The sequence below is a fragment of the Meles meles genome, chromosome 1 (genome assembly GCF_922984935.1).
Source record: "Meles meles chromosome 1, mMelMel3.1 paternal haplotype, whole genome shotgun sequence".
NCBI lineage: Eukaryota > Metazoa > Chordata > Mammalia > Carnivora > Mustelidae > Meles > Meles meles.
Window position 1 is genome coordinate 65,112,981 of NC_060066.1, and position 24,971 is coordinate 65,137,951.

At 37.8% G+C, this 24,971-nt stretch overlaps 1 protein-coding gene across 3 annotated transcripts in view; it reads right to left on the reverse strand.

The window, feature by feature from the left end:
• Positions 1-8,465: 8,465 nt before the first annotated feature.
• The window catches only part of PREX2 (phosphatidylinositol-3,4,5-trisphosphate dependent Rac exchange factor 2), a 331,391-nt gene continuing 314,885 nt past the window's right edge, over positions 8,466-24,971 (reverse strand). For all 3 annotated transcript variants that reach the window (XM_045979892.1, XM_045979882.1, XM_045979874.1), the window contains 2 exons: positions 19,712-19,779; positions 8,466-14,198 (listed from right to left, as the gene is read on the reverse strand). In XM_045979892.1, the coding sequence (XP_045835848.1) occupies positions 14,153-14,198; positions 19,712-19,779 (114 nt within the window). In that variant the 3' untranslated portion in view covers positions 8,466-14,152. The remainder of the gene's footprint in view (positions 14,199-19,711; positions 19,780-24,971) is intronic.

A 24,971-nucleotide genomic window follows, 5' to 3' on the forward strand; every position in this document is an offset into this window, starting at 1 on the left:
GAACATTGGCAGGAGTTTGCCTGCAATCAAGGTTCCATGTTTTCAGTTTTCTCAAACAACTGACTTTTTTCAATCATTCCCTTAACTAATGTGCATATAAATGCTCATATAAGATATTCCAGATAACTTTTCACTCTGCCTCTTCCCTACAGGTGAATCAGGCATCATTTGTTGTCTGCTGCCCTAGGCTCAGGCGGCTGATAACTCTGTTCTGTGATCTCATAGACTTTGATGAAATGGTCCCGGGAAAAATGAAACTTGATGACAGTCTTTTCCCTTTTCTCCTTTGGTTGAAGAATAAAGTGACAGTGGGTTAAAGTTTCTCCATAAGATGCTTGAAATGGGGGCACCTGGGTGGCTCAGTGGGTTAAAGCCTCTGCCTTCGGCTCGGGTCATGATCCCAGAGTCCTGGGATCAAGCCCCACGTCCGGCTCTCTGCTCTGCAGGGAGCCTGCCTCCTCCTCTCTCTCTGCCTGCCTCTCTGCCTAGTTGTGATTTCTCTCTATCAAATAAATAAAAAAAAAAAAAAAAAAAAAAAAAAAAGATGCTTGAAATGTATCCAAGAGGCTTGAGAAAAGCTGCAGGCGATGCCTCTTTCATGTTTTCGTGATTTATAATGTCAGATGTGAAAACACTGTGTAATGGCTTTTCATCTTCTTTCACTCAGAGTGCACAAGATACATTTCTTTCTGGATTTTGGTGTTAAAGTTAAAATTCAAGGCCACTCTTACTTTTTAACTTATGTAGTGAATTGCTTACCCTGGTAATAATCGTCAAGTACTGGTTTTTTATCCTATTCCAAAAGCAATGGTCAAGTATAAGTTCAGAATTACACACTCCATCCATGGGTTAGATCTGAATTCAAAATAGTGTGACAAAGACCTTCTTTATTGTTTACTTTTTAAGAATGCTTTCATTCTGGAGACAAAAATGTGTCACTTAAATGTATTAATCTGCATCATTTAGATAGCCATATTGTCATTTTCAACATTTAGAGGATGTCTGATACAAACATGGAGGTCACGTCCAGATCATCAATCTGCCAAATATGTACTGGGACTCCTGTACCCATTTTCCCACAAAACATGGTCTCTACCAAGGTTAACATCACACTGGAAACTTAGAGATGAGTAATGTATCTCTAAGGGTCAAAGCCAAATAAAAGAAGTCCAAGACATGTGTATTTACATACCCTAATTGTGAAAAACATTTTACCTAATAGCTCCATGGCAGGGTGAGGGGGACCACCAAAACAAAACCTAAGCATTTTCTTTCTCAATAGAGAATTGTCCAATGATCACTTGCCTACAAGCTGAAAAACAAAAAACTCACTTTGCATAATCTCTTTTTTTTTCCAAGATTTCATTTATGTATTTATTTATTTAGAGTGTGAGCACAAGCAGGGGGAGGAACAGAGAGAGAGGGACAAGCAGACTCCACACTGAGCCTGAGCCCAACCTAAGGCTGGATCCACAGCCCTGAAATCATTCATGACCTGAGCAGATATCAAGTCAGAGGCTCAACTAACTGAGCCACCCAGATGTCCCTACACAGCCCCTTATTCAAACTATAGCTCCAGCTCTCTCCTTTTCCTTTTCTACCAATTTTATTTTTATTTTTATTTTTTTTAAAGATTTTATTTATTTGGGGGGAGAGGGAGAGAGAGTTTCAAGCCGACTCCAGCTCAGAAACCCCTGGGTCCTATGAGCAACTGGATCTCCCCACCCTGAAATCATGACCTCAGCCAAAACCAAGAGTCTCACGCTCAACTGACTGCACCACCCAGGTGACTTTCTTTTCTATCAATTTTACTAAAAAAAAAAAAAAATCACTTACAGTTGCACTGTTTTCCTCATCTGCTCCATACATAACCTTCTATAACCTGACTTCTAGACCAAGTATCTCTTTTAAAGATAACTACTACGGGGATGCCTGGCTGCCTCAGTGGGTTAAAGTCTCTGCCTTTGGCTCAGGTCATGATCCCAGGGTCCTGGGATCAAGTCCCACATCGGGCTCTCTGATCAGCAGGGAGCCTGCTTCCCCCCTCTCTCTGCCTGCCTCTCTGCCTACTTGTGATCTCTCTCTCTGTGTCAAATAAATAAATAAAATCTTAAAAAAAGAAAAAGATAACTACTACTACTACTACTACCATGTTCCTATTTTAGGTTTAAAAGACCAGGAAATTCACATAAGTGGAAATACCCTGATAAACACATCAACGCAAGATAAAGCATGTAATTAAAATTGGCACATGAATATTCTAGTACTACTCCTGTGGCCATCTGTTGTTTATGCCTGCCCAAGATTCATTCCTGTTTCTGGTAATATCACTCTGATTTCCTTTTGGGAATCCTCTGACAACTCCTACTCTTAATCAGGAGATAGAGGATGTAATCCTTGCCCGTACAATAAAGCATCTTCTAGGGATTAGTTTAGGGGAAGTCACATGACTCTGACTATACCAATCAGAAGCAAGCAAGAGTTTTGAGGCAACTTTTGGTAAGTTCTCTTCTACTGGTATTGGTAAACTATGAAATAAAAGCTTAGTGATGTTGGTCACCAGTTTGCGGTAATTAAAGTAGAGCTGGTCTGAGAAAGGAGCTAAAACAGAGAAAAGCAAAGTCGAGAGGTAATGAGAAATTTCTGATGACATTATTTTAACCCTGGGAATTGGTCCTGCCCCACAGACCCACCTACAGCATTTATCAGCTTTGCTTCACCTCTTTTATGTTTTGTTTTGGCATTAAAACCAGTCAGACTTTGGTTTCTATTACTTATATGGAAAGAACTGGACTAACACAAATATCATCTAGTGTTGGTAATGATGCCAGGCACTAGGTGCTCTTGGTGTCATTGTTAATTGCTATAATTAAAAAAAATACATATACCTCTTGATCTTACAAAAAAGTTTGTAAGATGTTTGCAACTAAAGACAAAGGAAAGCAAAAAATTAAGTAAATAAAAGTAATTCAAGGGCCAAATGCCCTTTTCATTTCTTATACTCATGACACTTGACTCATTTGACAATTCCCTTTTTGAGCTCTTATTTTCATGACTTCCATGACCACCCAATTTCTTGAATCTCCTCCCAACCACTTCAAATATTTCTTTTGGATTTAATTCACAGCATCTTTTCTTTTGCTTAAATTTTAGTGTTCCATATGATCTCCCTGATATGAGGACATGGAGAAGCAACATGGGGGGGGTAGGGGGATAGGAGAAGAATAAATGAAACAAGATGGGATTGGGAGGGAGACAAACCATAAATGACTCTTAATCTCACAAAACAAACTGGGGGTTGCTGGGGGGAGGTGGGATTGGGAGAGGGGGAGCGGGCTATGGACATTGGGGAGGGGAGGCGAACCATAAGAGACTATGGACTCTGAAAAACAACCTGAGGGTTTTGAAGGGTCAGGGGTGGGAGGTTGGGGGAACAGGTGGTGGGTGATGGGGAGGGCACGTTTTGCATGGAGCACTGGGTGTTGTGCAAAAAGAATGAATACTGTTACGCTGAAAAAAAAATAAATAAAAAGGGAAAAAAAAAAAAAAAATTTTAGTGTTCCAGAATTTTATCCTCAGCTCTCTGTAAGTCAACTGTCCAAGCTAGAAACTTTGGCAACATCCTTAATTCTTTTCTTTAATTTACTTCCCTACATCATATGGATGAACAAATCTTGCTAATTTATTCCTCAAATATTTCTCAAAATTCCTCCTCTTCTCTGTTATCGCTGATACTCTTTTGTTAAGAACTCCATCGTTTCTCCTTTAGACCAGAATTCTCAAACTCAAGTGTGCAAAAAGAACCACCTGTAAAGTCTATTAAAAATGAAGTCCCTGGGGTACCTGGGTAGCTCAGTTGGTTAAGCGTCTGCCTCAGCTCAGGTTATGATCTAAGGGTCCTCATATGGAGCCCCACATTGAGCTCCATGCTAAGTGGGGACCCTGCTTCTTGCTCTCCCTCTGCTGTTCCCACTGCTTGGCTCTCTCACTTGTGCTCTCTCTCTCACTCAAATAAAAATAAATAAATAAATAAATTAATTAATTAATTAATTAATGTAAAAAGAAAGATATCCCTGAGCATAATCTTTCCAGAGATTCTGATGAATGTGGCCTGAGAATCCCACTCCGAGAAAAACTGTTTTTAATCATTGTAACAGCCTTCTAACTGCACTGCTGTATATGTTAACTCTTTTGATCATCTCCTTTGTTTACATGCTTGAAAATTTCCAAAGATTCACCACAGCCCACAAGATAAACTACAAACTCCTTAACAGGGAATACCATGCTTTCCAACTGCAGCTAACCCCTCTAATCTCATCTCTCTCTTCCCCAAATAAGTCATCTGTCTGAAGAAAACATCTCTGTAGTCATTCCTCCTACTTTTGTTTTTTTCTTTTTTAAAGATTTTATTTATTTATTTGACACAGAGAGAGGGAACACAAGCAGGGGAATGGGAGAGGGAGAAGCAGGTTTCCCGCTGAGCAGGGAGCCCGATGTGGGGCTTAATCCCAGGACCCTATGATCATGACCTGAGCTGAAGGCAGATGCTTAATGACTGAGCCACCCAGGTGACCCTCCTCCTACTTTTATCTTAGTTCAACCTCATACAAATAATATTCTATTACCTAGTGAACATTAGAGTGTTTCCAGGTGCCAAGCTCAGTGTTAAATTCTTAACCTCTGTTACTTCATTTAATTCATGCTATTGCCCTGTGAAGTAAGTGGTATTGTTATTACAATTTTACAGCTCTGGGAGTCTGAGGGTCAAAGAAGTAACTTGTTCATGGTTACAGAGCTAGTAAGGGCTGGAGTGGGCCTCTAAATCAGAGCACTAGATTGTATATCTGGCCATGGGTTTGCCACACATCTAAAATATGAGCTCCTCAAGGGCAACAGAGTGGGTGCTCAATTTTTTTTTTTTAAGATTTTATTTATTTATTTGACAGATAGAGATCACAAGTAGGCAGAGAGGCAGGCAGAGAGAGAGAGGAGGAAGCAGGCTCCCCGCTGAGCGGAGAGCCCGATGCGGGGCTCGATCCCAAGACCCTGGGATCATGACCTGAGCCAAAGGCAGAGGTTTTTACCCACTGAGCCACCCAGGTGCCCCGGGTGCTCAATTTGAGCAGTTGACTCTCTGAATGAATGCATGCTGGAAGGGAAGAATAATAAAGAAGGGAATCACTATGTTTATTAGCCACTTTCTTAAAATGTGATTTCATTTTCCTTACTGATACTCCTTCAGGAACTTGAGGAAGAAACTGGCTATAAAGATGATGTTGCAGAATGTTCTCCAGCTGTGTGTATGGACCCATACACACAGTCTGACAAACTGTACCACACACATCGTGACAGTAACTATTAATGGAGATGATGCTGAAAACGTAATGTTTTTGGAGAGAGAGAGTGCATGCATGTGTGCACACACAAGTGGGGACCAGTGAGCAGAGGGAGAAGGAGAGAGATAATCTTAAGCAGGCTCCATGCCCAGTGTGGAACATGATTCGGGGCTCGATCTCATGCCCCTGAGATCATGACCTAAGCCGAAATCAAGAGTTGGACACTCAACCAACTGAGCCACCTGGGCACCCAATAAGGCTACCTTTCAACTACCATTTGAAAGTCATCTAAAACTCATTCTGTATTTTTAATAGAAATTTTTGAGATTGTTGTAGATTCACATGCAGTTCTGAGAAATAATTCAGAGAAATCTCACATTTATCCAGTTTCCTTGAAAAGTAATATCTTGAAAAAGATAGAGTTTTACAACCGGGATATCAACATTAATATTGTCAAGTGGGAGAAGGCTCCATCATCACAAAGATCACTCTTGTTGACTATGAATAGACATACCCACTTCCTTCCTTCCTGCTCTCTAATCTGTTCTCCATTTCTATAATTACACCATTTCAAGAATGCTATGTAAATGAAATCATACAGTATGAAACCTTTTGCAACTGGCTATTTGCAGAATTCTTTACATGTTCTAAGACACTAATTTGTCTGATATGTAGTTTGCAACTATTTTCTCCCAGTCTGTAACTTGTCTTTTTTGTCTTTGCATAGGGCTTAAAACAGAAAAAATGTTTTAAATTTCAATAAGGTCTCATTTATCAACTTTTTCTTTTATGGATCATGCTTTTTGTGTCAAGACCCAGAACTCTATCTAGCCCCAGATCCTGAGAATTTTCTTTTATATTTTTTCTAAAATATTTGTAATTTTACGCTTTACATTTGAGCCCATGATCTTTTTTGAGTTAATTTTTGTGTGGGGTGTAATGTTGGGTTCAAGAATCATTTTTATGCCAATACTGTCCAGTTGTCCTAGCACCACTGGATGAAAAGTCTACCTTTCTTCCATTGAACTGTTTTTGCAATTTTGTGAAAAAATGTCAATCTATGATTACCTTGAAATAAAAGTTTAATAAAATAAACTTGTTTGTAGGTGATGAAAATGTTTTGGAATTAGCTAGAGTGACTGCTTCATGACACTGTGAATATCCTAAATGTCAGTGAATTGTGTACTTCACAATGGTTGACTGGATGCTATGTGAATTTCACTTCAATCTTAAAAAGTGGGGGGAAAAAGCTTATCCTCACTAACCTTCCAACTAACATTTTATGCAATTCAAATGAGTTTTTCAACTAAGTTTTCATATAAAAGTCTCTTCTCATATCATAATCAAACCTATTTTCTCTATGTTTGGTTACAGTTTCCAGATCCCCCTTTGCTAAAGTGAGGTAACATCCTCATGTCTAACCTCTGAAGCAAACATTTCAACAGTGAATCCACATGTGGACAAGTAGAGCAGCAGCAGTTCTTGTGGACCTAATATTTCCTGGCAATCAAATGTCCTTACTCATTCTTTGACCATCTTTTATACCCTCACTTGTCTTCATCCTTCTGAACTAATGTGCCCTAAACAGAACACTCTATTATATCATGTGGTGACCACTGCCTTTTTTCTTGGAGCGCACAGCCCTGGAATAATATATCTTATCACTTTTCTGACAAAGAGTTCACAGATCTCTCCTAAATAAACACAACATAGTGAGTCAAGGGCAGGGAGTCTAAGAACTCTTTGACTTGCTACATTCTAGACAGTCTTATGCTGAAACTTCCTCCCATGTATCCTCTTTAATTAATAGTGAAGGGGCCCACACTTACCTCTGGAAAATTCCTGATCTCAAGGAATCTTGAGGTGACTTGGACATTCATATTATCAAGACCTACCTTCAAATAATCAGTGAGATATTTGTATTACTGCATTCAGATCATATTCAAATGAACAGTTAATGTCAGTCTGGGAAACCCTAAACTTAGCATATTTTAAAATACTTTCAGTGAAGAGCAAAGAGTCAAGAGTGAGAATCTCAACTGACTGAGCCACCCAGGCTCCACGACAAGTCTTTAATAAAATATGTCCTACTCTCTAATAAGTTTGGAATACATAGCATAGCGTCGCTCTCGCCCAAAGCCATGATTTTCTTAAGTATATTAAAAGATGAGAGAAATCCCATGATAAAAACACCTGTTTAATTCCATGTGTCTTAAGCATATTTTGACTACAAAATACTTTGTGTATGTCTCAATAGCATCTCTAGAGTATCAGTGTCTGGAATGCTGTCCTAAAACAAAATGCCTGTGCTTGCTGATTCCATATTTTTCTTCTTACTATATGAAGTTCTGCAATCTCAGGGAATACCAGCAATCTCCAAAAAGTAAAATCTAGTTATTGATTTTTGTTTCCTTCAATGATTATTTCTTTTGACTTTTCTGAAGTCGCCCCCACAATCAATAACATATACATTTTTCAAACTCCTCACTGGGATTTCCTAATTCTCCTCCTTTTCCTCCTCCTCCTCCCTCTTCCCCTCCAAACCTCCCTATCTCTCTCCCCCTCCTTCCCCTTCTCCTCCTCCTTCTTCTTTTTTAAGTAAACTCTACCCTCAATATGAGGCTTCAACTCCCCTAACTCAGGACCCTGAGGTCAATGGTTGCATGCTCCACTGACTGAGCCAGTCAGGTGCCCCTATCATGCTCTGTCATTGTTGTAAAATAGAGATATCAAGTTCTTTAACTGCAAAGTTTGGGAATTATGTGCATTTAGAACACCCTCGACAACTAGGACTTGGGCTTATACATAATATGTACTGAATAAATCTTGAACAATTAACCATAATTCTAGAAATTGCCCAAGTCTTGTATCACCCATGAAGCTTTCCTATGCTGTGGTCTTTATTAAACTTCTTTTCCTGTCCCCTTCCTAGCAGTTACTGTCTCTATAACTTACTTAGGCTCATGTTTGTAGATTTGTTTCATATGTAAATGAAGTTTCTCCTATTGAGGTTTGTGATCTCTTAAAGGGGAAAGGTCTGTGTTTCATGGATTTTTGTCTCCCAAACAGGTGAGAAATAATAGAAGTTGGTTAAAAAAATTTAAATGCAAAGTAGCTGGTATGGTCTTACTACATTTCACTTTATTATTATTGACATTAATGATACAATGCTACTATTCTAGTCTTTTATGCAGACAAAATTAAATGATATAAAATACATAATACACTTCGACCATTTTAAGCATTCACAAAATACTGAATGATTGAAACTATATTACATGTATCTTTTACAAAGGAAAAATTGGCTCCTATAATAACACACTCAGGTGAAATTTATCATTACATTTTGGATGTTATACAATGTTAAATATGAATATATTCAAGAGAATTACTATTTATAGAACAAACTTCGTATTTTACTATTTAAAATAGTAAAATGATAGTAAAATACTTTACTATTTAAAATAGTGAAATGTAAATTATATTCAAATACATAAGGGAACTCTCAACTGAATACTTATAAAAATATTTTTTAAGCAAAAGCTATGATCTACTCATTTACTTGGCAGTTACAAAAATATATATTCATCTGAAACTCTAATAAATTTGCTTGAGGCATTAGATATTCAAATTTAAATGTGTCTTCTAAAGCATTTTACCAACTTAGTATTCTTGATTTCATACAATATATATACCTACAAGGTATTAGGATAGGTTTGCCTTACGCATCATGTCATTTCAAGTAAAAGACACAAGCAACCACTAACACAAAAGAGATACCACAACGGCTTTCGAAACAAACAGAGCCAATGCATCAACGAGGCCCACTGGCTGTGCCTTGTACAAAGTAAACTCTTGAACATATTTGTGGAGTGAATACATGAATGGAGGACATTTCTTCTGTTATCTGCACGCAAAAGTATCCAAAGTTTTCTATTTCTAGTAGAAATATCATTTGAAAATTCAGTAACTTTATTCTTCATCAGCTACTTCTTGGATGGCAAATGTAGGTAAACTGGCTCCAGACTGAGTAGGACAGTACTGTCAGTGATCAGAAGATGGCCTACCAGGTGTGCCGACTGTGAATTTAGACAAATCTAATGTCTATAGAACAAACATTTCATATATTGAACAGCCCCATATTTCATCTCTTCATCTAAAACAAGACATGAGAATCTAAGCAATTTCTATAATGTATATCACAAAAACAAAAAGTAGCAAATATATGTATATAGAAACATATATAGAGATACAGTATCTCTATATCTATCTATCTTGGTAGACTTCAGATATCTCTTCTCAGTGAGAAAAGCGAGCTATCCTGAGTTAAGTAGGCCATGTGTCTATGGAACAACGAGAGAATGCATAGGCCATACTTCTACAATCTTCCATACGTGCACAATGTGGCGATATGAATGCTGAGATCAATGTTAAAAGCAAAGGTTTGAAGCAGTAAAAAAAAAAAAAAATTTAAAACCAAAGACTAACTGTGGTAACAATTACAGAATTACAGCACCTAAGAAGACTGCGGCCACTATAAGTAAAAGGAATTAGTCTGAGCCCATTATTGGCTCAGACTCCTCTCATAACTTCCCCTATCTCTTCTGCCTCATGTAGGGTGAAAGTTTTCTGAGGCTTATCACTAAAACTTCAAAAATCTGAGAGCATACAGAATATTTTTCTTAATCGAACTTCAGATCATTCTAAACCATTTCAAAAGCTTTTGCCTTTATACTTCAGTAGAACAACTAACAATTCATTCAGCAAACTGGCAATTATGTCTTTTTATGTGTATGTGTGTTTATATATACATTAATGAAATAACTACTGTTGGCTGTAAGAAAGTAATTAAAATATAATTATAATTAAACTATAATTTAGTACATTAATTCACTTAAAAATAAGTCTTTAAGAATTAAACATAGTTTCTAAAAATTCATAAGAAATTTAATCACATACAAAACATTAGTTTCCATATTAGTAAATACCACTAGTGAAGAAAATTTAAAAATAACCTGTAAAGCAAAATGACTTAGAGTAGGGCTATTTATTTTAAACTTCAATATTATGTTTGTTTGTTTTTTTTTAAATACAAGTGAATAAAAATATGACCTTGTAATCTGCCCTAAATCATGCTACACAGGAAAAGATCTATATGAACTAATCAGGGAATACTTTAGTACTAAATATAAACACATCATTTTCAAATACATTAACTAAATGCTTTCACATCCCTAATAATATTTTTTTCCTAAAAGTTGTATGTGCATAGAGGGTTGAAAATAGTTTTTTTTTCTTTTTAAAAATGTTTTATTTTTAAGTAATCTCTACACTCAAAGTGGGGTTTGAACTCACAACCCAGAAGTCAAGAGTCAAATACTCTACAAGTTGAGCCAGCCGGGTGCCCCCAAAAGAGTTTATTTTCTTAAATTAGTTAATATCCTCACTATTCATTGTCTTGGCTTTTATAGCTAGTGCCAAGGATAATATCATTTCATACTGAACTTAGTTAACTATCACAGAATTTAAATCAATAGAGTCAGAACAAGTATTATTACAATATCATATATATTATACTATCACAAGAAATTAGCCCATTTTAAAATTAAACATTCTTGGGGCAAGAAGAGTGACCACTGAATGCATAGGAAATTTAAGCCACTCAATGAATGTGATTTAGAGAGACAGAAAATATTGTGAGACTTCTAAGATTAGGATATTTGTTCATAAAATAAAGCTTACCTTCTAAATTCAACTTTTTATATCCAATATAATAAAAGTCATACAGAAATTCTTTGTTTCTTTCTTTCTTGTTATACAGTAATGGAACTATGTATAAAACTCTAGTCTCTTCAAATTGTTCATTCTGTTAATACTATAGAAAGTTTGGTAATATTTAATATTAGATAACTTTATAAGATATGATGGAATATTTCAGATGTATTGACAATGGATTACTGGTTAGCAGTTATATTTGGGTTAGAGCCCATGTTAAGGACCAAAATTTCTATGCATGACCTTCCCTTTTAGGGGAAGAGAGGCAAATATCCAAATGCAGAACTCGGAAGAACTGTTAGTAGGCTTTAGCAATGTTTAAAGGAGTTACAGAGGAGTATGTGAGCAGTCAAGGGGAGGAATATGTGAACATGTAGGTAAACCCATTCTAAAAACTCAAGGCTGGCTAAATGTCCAATGTTGCACGGAGGTACATTATGATATTCAAAAATTGTCTTTATACATTCGTTCATTGGACATTTTTAAATTGTTATGACTGTTTTGGAATCACAGCAAATTTTATAGGATATACTTTTTCCAAATTTCAAAACATATCTAAAACTGTTATCTTCAATGACAAGGAATCTATTTTTTCAGACTGCAACAGCATTGCATTGCCTCAAAACATGTATCCAAAATGGTAAATGCCTAAGAAATCCTATGATTTTCACATACTAAATATCTCTTTCATGTTTCCATCCATTTTCCCCTCAGTATAAAGTACATAATTTAATAGCAACATGTGTCACATAACTCCAGCTTTATTAACAAATAATTGGTACTATTCTTCTATTAGTAAGGAGAAGGAGCATAATGTATGAAGGAGGCAGACTTGCTGGGTTTAAATCCTGCTTCTACCACTTGTCAGTCATGTGGCTGACTTGGGAGAGTCACTGGGCTCTTCTTTGCTTCAGTTCCTCAACTGCGAAATGGGTTGATGTCATTGTGAGGATTAGTGAAGCAATAATAAGATGGGGTAAAGCATGTGGAGGGATTGCCTGCACATAGTAATTGCTTGACTGTTAGTTATAGTTTTTATTATAATAAGGAAAAAATAACAGTGACTGATGATAATATAAATCACTACTAACTTTTGAGCATTTAATAAGTACCAAGCACTCTGATAGATGGTACATTGCACCCTTAAAATATTAACCACATCTTATTATACAAAGATTAGATCCTTAAAGATATGCTAATTTATATGTAACATAATAGCAGATAATTTACCCCACGAAACATAGCAAAGTATGGCCAAAGTGTTTAAGTGACCCCTTCATCTTTCTACTGAGAAATAAGGCTTCCAGGATGGTGATTAGAAAATAGTAATGACATTATGAACAACAGTTGCTAGTTGATCAGTTTTGCTCCCTTCTTAGCCTGCATTGAATGTCATCAATTTTTCAATATGAGAAATTCACAGGATACTAATATCATGGGCCTTTGGGATCAGTTGTTAATAATGTCCAGAATGTTAAATCCCTAGAAGTTAAGATACACTTAATCTAGATATTTGTGTTAAGGTCCTATTTCCATTAAATGCAAAGTGTTCAACTTTTTCTTTGGAAACTTTGGAGTTTGTTTCTTTACTTCTCATTTTATATATGGACTTAAGGCAAAAATCTTAAGTGCTTCTGTGACAAAGGACAATTTTTATCAGCTTGACCAGTATATGAATACCTCATACATACGTAACACAGGAGTTTTGTTATTCAATACACAACTGCTAGTGGTGAAGGTTCTTAATGATCATTTGAAATCATTATCAAATTTCATAAATTAAAATTCAATAATGGCCTGTATATACTTTAGTTATTAAAAGCATTTCACATACTAAATTAGTCTAAATTCATATAATTATCACAATCACAGTAAGGGAATTTTAATTGCTTTAAAATTATAGATTCAAAACCAATATGACCATATTCATTATGCTAAAAAACAATGTTATTTTATCAACATAGGGATGATAAACATGACGCATACTTTAGAATGAAAATAGAAAACGCCTTGTGCTTCCACATGTTATCAAGGTCTCTAATAGACCTTGTAAAGTTCAACAAATAAAGCTTTATTTTCATACGTTATACACACACCTTGATAGAGGAATTTTCAGCATAGTATATTCTATTACGAGTCTCAGATCTCATATTAAAGCCTTCCTAAAAGTGAGAAATTTTAGGTATCTTTCTAAATTAAAGGTTGAATTTTTAAATGGGCTTAAGTTTCCTCCTTTACCATACTCACCCCTCCTATACCCTTCTAAACCTGTCTGGTCCCCACTGCTCCCCACCCCTGGTCATCGGGGGCACAGCCCCAGTGCACAAGGAAGTCACGCCATTACAGAGACCAGGGAGAGCGCCAGACTACTGGAACCATCCACGAGCACAAAGCATACCTAGAAGGGGCTGGAAGAAAGTCTTGGTAAAGCTTCCATCTGCTCTCCTCTCTTTTACTGAGAAATAAAACCTTAGGAGAAAGAGTAGAACATGCTCTTCACCTCGCACACATGAACTACTTTCTGTGATGTGGATGAGGGACTGAATCCCTATGACAGCACCCAGCCTCCACTCTCTTAACATTTCTCTATAAGGATTTGGAAAGTGTGTCCATGTTTCTTCAGTGAAAGGCTTCTTCAAGTGGAAATGTCCATGATTACATTATCCCATCAGAGAAGATGAAAACAAACACAATCAAATAATTTTAATAAATGGGAAAGGAGGCACACAGTTCATTGTTCAACTCTGATTTTTTTTTTTTATAAATTCGAAGGATGAATTTTACCCTAAAAATGAACAGTGAGTGTCAATACATACAGAGATGAGTTGGTGAAGCTTCCAATGATCCAAATGACCTCCGATCTGTGGCCAGCACAAATATCCAAGTACAAGTTGAACACTGGTTAGTTACTCCATGGTGAAGGATTTAGAGGGGAAAAAAAAAAAAGCTATTTCCTTATCTTGAATGGAGAATGTGTAGCCAGCATGTCCTCTGTCTGGTGTGCAGAAGCTTCTACTTGTCTAGTTCCTTGGAGATTCTCTTCATTCTTCTCCCATGGGGGGAGGTGGCTCGCACAGCTTGTAGAGCCTAGAAAAGGCATGGAAGAGTGTGACACGGGCCTGGCATATCGCCATTATCTGAGATGTTTTTACCAGGATGAAAGGGATACTGACAATGATTTCTTGGCCCAGGAATCATGATCATATTGTCTACTTTATTAAAAATCACATATGAATTAGCAAACTCCCAAACTACCATTCTATTATTCAGAAAACCCCAATGTGTCTTCGCTGCTCAAGATGACTAGCGATGGAGCAGTGCTCCCTTCTCCACACCAGCTGCTTCTGGTCCAGGGCTGCCAACCCTGACTACTCACCTTGCTGGCAGCAAAATCGATTCTCTCAATTCTAGGAGATATTATTATTACAATTACCGTCGTGTCTATCATGATTAATTTGTAGCAAATCAGCACCTGCTCAGAACGGTCTGCTGATTTCCTGACCCATTTTCAAAAGCTGCTTCATTTTGTACCGTCTCTTCAGTGCAGTCTGTTGTGAGTTGGGCTGATGTGGCAGAGTCCTGAGGACTGACTCTCCCAGGCACCATTATCTGGTGTTTCCTGGGGGAATACTTGCCCAGCTCTGCCCATCCTTCCTCTCATCTGTCAGTAGAATCAGATGGAGATTCAAATGGGTCAAGGCATCTAGTTGAGCTGGTGGAGATGTCTGGAAGTGCTTCTTCTTGGCATCCCTTATCTCGGTGTCGGAGGTCACTGAGCATGAAGGCAAGAAGTGGGGGGGGGGGGCTGAACTGGGACTGTGGAAGCTCCAGAGCTCCCCATTCTCCTGAATGGTTGTATCATAGCTCCAGAATGAAATTAAGGGGAACATAATTGCTGCAGGACAGCCAGTGACCAGGCAGGGCAAACCCATTACTGAAGGTATAGGCTGAGCGAAGATCCCGGGACTGAGCTGGCTGGGTGTCCGACTACAGACACGTCCAGTCCTATAGTTCCATGGGCATGCTGGCCTGCTTCAGAGCTTCATCTGTGATCTAAATGTCCTAGGTACAAGTGTCAACTTTGCTCCTTTTAAAAAGTACTCCAAACTCAGGGGTAGCTATGGTGATAAAATTCTGTTATAGATTAAATCGGACAAAATTTACATGAGTTGTTGACAAACTCAGCAAATTATGTTTCCTCTTCCTTCCCCATTTAATCCCATGCTAGTTCTAAATCAAAGCAGGGAAAAGACTAAAAAAGGGCAAATATTGAGTTAGAAACCTAGCTAACAAAATAAACTGTCCATGTTTGGAAACACTCAGAAAAAGTAACTGCCTTGAGGAGATTTGCAAAATGTATTTCAAGTCTGAAAGGTGCTTAATACTCTATATGTCATCTCCACGGAAGAAAATGAATACTGAAATAAGGACATCTCACATCAGAAGAGCTTTTTTCATCCTTCCCAGAGAAAAGAATACATTAAATTGGGCTGGTATAGTTCAAAGCTGCCTTTGCTGTTGAAAAATACGGTGTTGCTTCAAAATGCATTCCCAGCACTGAAATAATAGAATGATCGGAAAGTTCTTTCCCTCTTTAATTTCTCTCCTTTCATTTCCCTGACAGCGCTGTCTAATGAGTGGAAAGGCAGTGGCCTTACTCAGGTAGAACAGAAACGGTAAGCTGGGTAGCGAATGTCCTACCCCTGTGAGATCTGGGCTGCGCCATAACATTCCATTACCTTGCACTGCACGTTTCCACATAATGGAGCTAATGCCACTGGGTAGACGAGTCTTTGAAATGTCTGCCTTGCAAATTGGCAAAAAGGCTACTCCCTGTGATCACCTAATGAAATAATAGCTCTGGCTACTGTAGAGCTGGGCAGATTCAGCTTCTGTGAGGTTTCTTGGAAGTGACTCAGGGTTATTTGAGTTCAGACACATTTGTAATGGAAATTGTGGGGCTTGGGGAATCTAGAACAGGCAGATGAAGTTGGGAAGCAAAATATAACAGTTAAGAGCTGGACTTTAACCCTGCACTGAGGCGTTTGTTTTTCTGGCAGCTAAACGGTTAGGTAATGGGAGGCCTGGTTTTGCCCCACATTTTAGGACACTTGTCCTCTTCTCATTCTACTCATGCACACGAGGGCCCTGCATGAAAAGGTTTGTTCCTGGCTCCACTTTCTTCTTTTCCTGTTTGGGCTCTGGTGCCATCTTGGAGTTGGTATTTCCAGCCCAGTCCCCATCTGCTGGAAGTAGAACTTTTAAACTTCAATCTATAGATCATGCCCTTCACCTTTCTACATGGCATCAATAAAAGCTGTGTTAAGGGAGACCGCAAAGCAAATGCCTCTTTTGAAGGCTAGAGTGTCAATAATCATCTGTCCCAAGGCAATTCCCCATCTTACAGACGAGAAAACGGTCTCAGAGAAAATAAATAACCGGGTAACTAAGGTCACAAACAGGAGCTGGGACTCAAAACCATGTTTTTCACTTGTAACCTCTACAGGATGCTGCTTCACAATTAAACAAATAAAGACAATCAAGCTATCATAGCACAGTAGTTTCCAGGTTTTGTGACATAACAGAAAATAAGACCAGTGTGCCATTACATCTAAAATGTAATATTTGGTCTTTGATGAAGATTACGTTTATTCCTCTGAAAGATGCAACACATGACCGTGAGGGGGAAGAACATGGTTAGTACTGCCCACAGAGGCATCTCCCTGTAGGTGTCCCATTGGTCCTCAGTCCCAATATTACTGAGATGAACTCAGCCTCTTTGTGCTATACTTTGCTTCTTTTTCTCAGTGAATAGAACCATTTGCCCCTTGTCACCCAAATCAAGGATTTGGTGGTCATTCTAGAATCTTCCTTTTTCCTAACCTCCTTCATCCAATTAGTGTCAAAGACTGTTAATTTTGTCTCCTAAATATCTCTTGAGCCATCCTCTCCTTTTCATCCTTAATACCATGACAGTCTCCTCTCAAGCACCTGCCTTATCTTAGCTGTCCTCAGATGGATCTTCTTAATGGTGCCAGAGAGACATTTGAAATTTTAAATCTTCCAGATAGGAAGGTTGCATTTTAGTGCCTCCCTATTGTCTTCAAGCAAAATCAGAGCTCTTCAGTATCTCACACATGTCTCTTCCTGATGCAGCCCCTGCTGTGCCTCTAGCCTCACCTTGCATCATTCTTAAATAACATTCAACCAGCAGTCACAGAGATTTGGGTGTAGTTCCCAGAGCAAAATGTGCTCTCCAGGCATTGGTATGATTGCATCATCTGTGGTGGACATCTATTCCATGCTGACTGGGCCAGGAACACTCTGCAACCTCCCTTCTGTCTTTAGGCTGAGTTTTATGTCCCTTCTCTCTGTTTCTCATGGCAAGCTGTGCCTATGTCTGCCACAGTACTTTGGATACTGTCCTCATTTTATTCAGCTGTCTCTCTACTGCACCCCACTGACTAGTGGAAGGGACTAAGTCTTTATTTCTAGCTTTTAACACAGTGTCTGACATCTACAAACATATGGGAAAAAAATCCAACATATTGTTGACTGAGTGAATTTTAAGGAGTGAATGGGGAAAGGAAAACTATGGGAGAGATCGATAAGGGATTTGAACCAAATATTATCTCAGGCAGAGATAGCAAACTCTATCTCCTCCATGAAGATATTTCCAGAAAAATGACCCCAGACTTGTCTATGGGTGGCCTGTCCTTGAGAGCCAGATTTGTTCTTCAATTTGGTATCTTCGGGCAGGAATCCCAGTTCCCAGCTGGGTGGGATCTCTGGCCCTCTGGGCCCTCAGAAGTCTCTCCACACCCCTTCATAGTGTGCTTCTTACATTCTGCCTTTCCTTCCAGTTATGTTTTGCCCTCTCATCTCTTTACCTGAAATATCCTTGAGGGTTGGAACTGTTTCTATCTTGTGTTTATGTTCTCCACGGGGCATAGGGTGCTATGCATCTCTCAAGTCCTCAATAAATATTTGTAGAATGAGAGAAAGAATAAATAGAATGAAATTTAAAAATTACTCTAGATTTCTGCCTTGGAATTATTACTCTCTTGTAAAAAATGTCAACTTTACAGCTGGCATATTTTGTTGTGTTTCAGTTCAAGTATTTTAAAACACATCTCAATAAAGAAAAAAGTGAGTTTATTAGGTTCTTTTCTTATATTCAGTTTGTGTACTGTCTTATTGATCAGGATGCTGAAGTCTTATCTTAACCCCCCTGTTTATTAGTGTTTATAAGCTCTAGCTAAGGAGACCTTGCTAAGCCATTCTCTTGTTTTGTTATTGGGATTTCAACACTTCACTGGGTCTGTTATCCAAATATACCATGTCTGCCCAAAGTGTTAGAGAGAGAATGACTATGTGAAATGATTCTTTAGCAATAAAGTCTTTCTAACCTAATCAACTATGAAAGATAACATTAACAAGACTGGAGGATTAGAGTCAGGAGTCAGCACTAAAAATAAACACAATTAGAACATGAGTGCTCCATCCATTTTCAGGGGGAAAATATGTTTTCCCTTTTCAGAGTACTTCCACCACCCACATACTTTTTTAGAATGAAATGTAACTTCATAAATGCTACAGGCCTCATTCTCACTCTGGTAACTGCTTTGTAAATGGAAACAAAGAATGTCTTATCTGAGACAGTGCTTGGAAGAGCCGACTTTTTGTTAAAATGCCAATGTATAAAAACAGTCAAATGTAAAAGAAATCATTTAATACTACCCCACCTCAAGAAAGATGGCTGCCTACCCTAATGTCACCAGGGAAATGAAGTTAACATTTTTATGATGGCTGTTCCCATGTTCATTTATTCTAAAGGTGGATTTGAGTCCTTCCTTTTGATGATATGTGAACTGTGAATAGTTGTATGATCCCAAAGAAAAAGCTCATTCATTCATTTTTTCATTCATACATTCTTGAAATTAAATATTCAATATCTACTATATAGCACTATGATGAACAGGGAGTAAAACCCAAACAACATATTTCCTGCCTCCAAAGAATTCATATTTATGTTGGGCAAGGAGTCGTGGAACAATATTTTGTAACACAATATGATAAGGGCTAAAATAGACCAATACAAGATGATAAGAGAGCACAAAAAGGGAGAAAACTCATCCAAGATGTTGAAGAAGAAAGAACATCTAAGCTGGGTTTTGTGGTTAAGAAGTTTTTCATACAGACACAGATGCGAGAAGTAATCATGCCCAAGGTAATGGCGTGTGTGGGCATAGAAACAGAAATGAAAATGGCATTGTGTTGGTTCAGTACAGTTGGAATACAAATTTAAATAGCATCTGTGTAGACTTCTGTCTTTGAATTCACAATGGAATTTGCAAAACAGAATAATGTCAAGACTTGTACCTGTTACCTCTAAGTTTGGTTCCCTTAAAGTTCTGAATTCAGAGACCATCGATGCTTAGTCACATTTAGCCACAGAGTGTTTACAAGGCCAGTTTGCATGCTTACAATCATGACTGCACTAGACAATGTGCTGGGACAGGTGCGTTAGCTCTGAGTGATGCTGGCTGGGAAATGGTGGCCAGCCCTTTGCCAAAGAGCAGACCTGGGGAGTCACTTACCTTGGAGCACACTGTGGAGTTCGGTCTCTGATTCCCAAATTCTTTGCTGTGTTCTGGACTCTTGCTCCCTGAAAGAAGCAGGGAAAATAATTTTTTAGCTCTACATGGTATTAGTAATTATTTAACATACCATTAACATTTGAGCCTAGAGTATTTATTCTCACATCGTATTTAACACCAAGAGAAACTAGATGAAGCAGAAGAGAGAAATCATCATCTGAATATTTTCATAACTAACACTTTTAGGAATCAAAATATGCTGATACATTGTTCCAAAGGATTGATACTTATTTCAGTAGCCATCCGAATCATTCAAAATATATTTAATCACAGCTTCCTGTTCATTATCTCAGCTAGGTCTTTATTCCTAGAAGTAAGCAATACTTCAGAGGTTGAAGATAAGAAATGAGCAGAACACAAATACCTGCTGTGTCCCCACTTTCGTGGAACAGAAATCACAGTTCTAACGCACTCATGCACCTGTTTTGTCCTTAGCTGAATAATTAGCTATTTTAAACTTCACAGTATTCATCAAGAAAACATTTTCTTAAATAGTGCTAAAGCAATTTCAGGATAAGCCATGGGCATATGGGTCTCTGAAATGTAAGGATTCTGCCTCAAAGTTTAAAGTTCAAAGACAATGTGCTTCACAACCCGTCAAGTTCATGAATGAAGCTATCATCATTGCTCAGTTCCTAACAGGAATCAGTTACTACATAGAACAAAACACCAGGGTTTGGGGCTGAGAAAAGATGAAAGAGAGTGGTTTAAAAAGAACTCTGAAACTCTCTCTCCTGCTACCAAATTTCTGAGCTGTGGGAAGGAAAGAAAGAAAAGGAGAAAAGGAAGAAAGGAAAACAAAACCCACTTTCTTAAGATGGACCCAGTAAAGGAAAGCAGATAGGGAAAGGGGGTGGCGGTGGAAGAAAGGCAAATGGAAAGGAAATGAGGAATCACAATTCAACAGTTAAAAAAATTAACTATTTTGTAGTATTTTTCAACTTAGAGAAAAGTTATAAAAACAGAACAGAGAGTTCTCACTCTATAATATGAAGACCAAAACCAGGGAATCAATGTTAGTACAATGCAGCAAGTCTTATTCAAATTTCACCATTTCCCACACTTGTGTCCCCTACCTATTCCATGATCCAATCCAGGATCCCCTACTGCATTTTGTTTTCTTGTCTCCTTGGTCTTCTGATCTACCACACTTCCTCAGGTTTTCTTTGTCTTCTTTGACCTCAATATTTTTGATAAGTACTGGTCATTATTTTGTAGGATGCTTCTCAATTTGGGTTTGTCAGATCTTTCCTCATGATTAGAGGACATGAACTTTGGGCAAGAAGTGATTTGGTGCCTTCTCAGCACATGAATCACTGACATTGACTGTTACAGGATGGCTTTTGACGTTAACTTTCATCGCTTAGTTCAAGTGGTGTATGTCAGATTTTTCCACTGTACAGTTTCTACTTCTCTTTTTGTAGTTAATAACTTGGAGAAGGTACTATGAGACTATGCACATATATTGTTTCTCTTCAAACTTTGCTCACTGGCTTTAATCTTCATTGATGTATCTTGCTGCAACAATGATAATGTACATTTAAGAAGGAATGCTTCTATGAATAAGAGTCATCTGTTCTTCCCAAAGCCATTATCTATTTATTCAAGTGTTTATTTAAATCAGCATGAATTATAAATATTTATTTTATTCTGAGTTAGTATCCAATATTTCTATTACTAATACTTTTTTTTGTTCAAATTGTTGCAGATTGACCACTAGGAACTCCTTCAGGTGGCTTCTCATGTCCTACTGAAAGAATCACAATCATTTTTGAACACTTGTTTATTTTTTGGTACCTCGGGATGTTCCAGGCTCATCTTCTCTGTCTCAGCAGGAAGTTAACCACTTCTCCAAGCATCCTTGGTTCTTTTTAATGGAGAATTATATTTGGAACCCAAGATCTGGACACTGGGTATGTTCATTGCTACTACTGGCATGTAAGTGCTTCTAGGTCTTCGCAGTAGATAGGGCTAGGTGACTAGGGCAAACATACTCAGACGTCTATAGTTATTTCTACATCTATGTATATCTGTGCATGTGTGTCTATCAGTTCAAACTGCAACCTCTGATTCAATCCCATGCCACAGGGTTCATTCTGGATTACAGCCTTCTCCCTTTCCCTATTTGTAACTTTCTTTTCTGACAGTAAGAAACTTTACTCTCATTATTTACAATATATTTACTTATCTATATGGGCCTAATATACCCATAAATTAGTTTTAGAATTTCTGAATCATATCCCTGTGAGAAATAGGTTTATTATAGTATTTATATATGATTGTTTTTGTCTTTGGTCCCACAATATTCCATTAAATAATCTAATGAAAGACTTTTGCTTTCTTAAAAGGTTGCAAATAAATTGATGCTTATCATGCTGAACGATTACTGGCATATTCCATAACGAATTCAACTATATAATTCATCATATACCCAACATGCCAGATAGTTGCACTTAAAAAAAAAAAGATTTATTTGTTTATTTGAGAGAAAAAGAGAGGGGGGATGAGAGCACATGCATGTACAGAGGGATAGAGGGAGAGGGAGAGAGAAACTTAAGCAGACACCATGCTGAGCACAAAGCCTGATGTGGGGCTTGATCTCATGACCCTGAGATCATGACCTAAGCTGAAACCAAGAGTTGGATGCTTAAGTGACTGCACCATTCAGGTGCCCTGATATTTTCACTCTTACACCCTTGCTCATGCTCATGTTGCTCCCTCTACCTAAATACCCTCTCTCTCCTGTTTCCTACCTGTCCACATCACATTTATCCCCACAGGCTCAAATCAAATGCCATCTTGGGCAGTAATTAATTGGTCCTTCATTGTGTCAGATACTGTTCTAAGTATATTGAGTGTATTGCTTTATTTAATCCTCACACCACTATTAGGTAAGTGCTATTATTATCTTTGTTTTAATAATGAGGAAACTAAGAGGGAGGCTTGGAATATTGTCCCATATGATATAGACAGTAAACACTGGAGCTTGGACTAAAACTGAAGTTGTTTAAACTCAAGAATTCATGTTATTAAGCTACTATCATATTATAACTTGCGGCATGAAGGCTTTTCCTGATTATCTTAGTTAAAACTAATTCATTGCTCACATGTCATTTGGCATTTACTCTCTGCTAGGAACTATTCTGGAAACCTGTGACACCAGAACAAAATATACTCAGTGTCCCAGCCATTGAGGGGCTCCCAGTCTCCTCACTCATTTATTCCTGTCTTCTGGCCTAAAACACTGAGGTCGTATACCACTTGTCTATTGGTGCCCCCGTCATGATGATTTGCCCCCATGTGGCCACCATGAGATAGGACAAGAATCACATCTTCCTTACTCTGTTACTGGTGCCCCATATAATGCCCTGATATTGTAGGTGAGGAGACAGAATTCTTTGAAATTCCAGTTTGATTAAAAAGGTCAAAACATTTTTGAGATTGGCTTCCACCAAATAATACTTGGAATGTATAATTTGAAGGATAGAAAACTTTGTCTCTAATGTCAATGAGAACTTTTCCCTCAAGCCTTTTATTAATGAGATCCATTGATTATGTAAAAGTGCTGCCTAGGATTATGACAATCGTTATCAAAAAATTAGAAGGGGCATGGAACCCCTCCTGCTGTCTTTTAGCTTTCCTTCCAACAACTCAACCAGGGCATTAACAAATCTATGAAAAGGACACATACAAAATCTGTACATGAAAATAATACTGCAGTTAGAAGAATAAATCGTGCTAAAGAGCTTCTTCTTCCTAAAAAGGAAACTAAAGATCTTAGAGAATCTTATTCATTAAGCTAGAAAATATCCCAACCATTCAGTTTCCAGAGATTTATATCTAAATGGTGAAAGGCAAAGGGAACAGAAAAGTTAGATCTTTGATTCCCACATGTGTTCTAACTACTCAGATAACAGGCAGGGAAAAGTTGGCTTGCTGAGTGGGTCCCAGCCACTAATCCCACTGCCTGTACCAGCTAAACCCTGGGGAGAAGATGAGCAACAGAGGGAACACTACAAAAAATCTCTCTGTGCATCAGGTTAGCCTGGTTTCTCCAAAGAGAGGGGCCCCAGGCTCTCTGATCCTTTATGCAGAAGTCAGACATCAGTTCTTTGTCTCCAAGCCAGTTGGAACAGAGAAACATGTAACAAAGGAGGGAAGCTATCTATTCTGAATGTATTTATTATAAAAATATAGAAGGGAGAAGAAGTGATAAACACTGAAAAGCAGGGCAGTTTAGAAATCAACCAGGATTTGATAAGAAACTTCCTAACTTTTCAGTTGCCTTAAGTTATATTTTATAAATATATAATAATATATACTAATAATACATGTAAATATAATATGCACATTGTATCCTCAGAAAGGTTTGCACCAGTTAAACAAGTCATTAAGGCTTACAAATGATTTTTACTTTCCCTCTCTATTTTATCTATCTCTGTTTTCAGTTGTGAGAACTTAAAGGTCTTGATTATTGGAGTCTATATAGCATGAATGTATATCTAGCCAACACATCATTACTCCTGTACTAGATTATTCTAAAACAGGCTAATACCAGTCTCTTAGTCTTGCCATAAACTATGATTTTTGAGATTGTTCCTTCAAGTCTTATTGTAAACTTACTCTAACGGCAATAGAATGAAACAGAATGCTTAGTCTCTTTCTGTATTTTTGGCATTCCAAACCCAACCTGATAGGGATAATTGCAAGTTTACCTTGATCTACTTTTTTTAAAAACCAAATTTGTATATCCACCCAAAAAATCCTTCCAAAATCTGCTGGCCTTTGTATCTGCATTTGCCCTTTCCCAGCTGAACCACCATGTGTCCTGTGCTTCCTGTGGATCTAACATTTACTTAGGAAATCCTCTTGGACCTTGTGAGATCTTGGTTTTCAGTCTCTAGCTTCAGGGTTCCCAGCTGGGAACCTGAAGCCTGAAGCTACAATGTATCTCCACTTGTTGCACCTTATTTCTGAATTGCAGACCTTAAACTGGTACTGGCCTCATGACTGTTTCCATGGACTTCTTTTTCTCTTTCTTTCTTGCTTGCTTGCTTTCCATTCTGTATTATAATCTTAGGAGCAAACCCACAGGAAATTATCTGTTTGTGTAAGAGTTATACACTAAGTACTGAGTAAATAAAGCAGTTTTAACTACAAAAGTAACTTAAAAACTAAGTTACTTGGGTTGCCTGAGTGG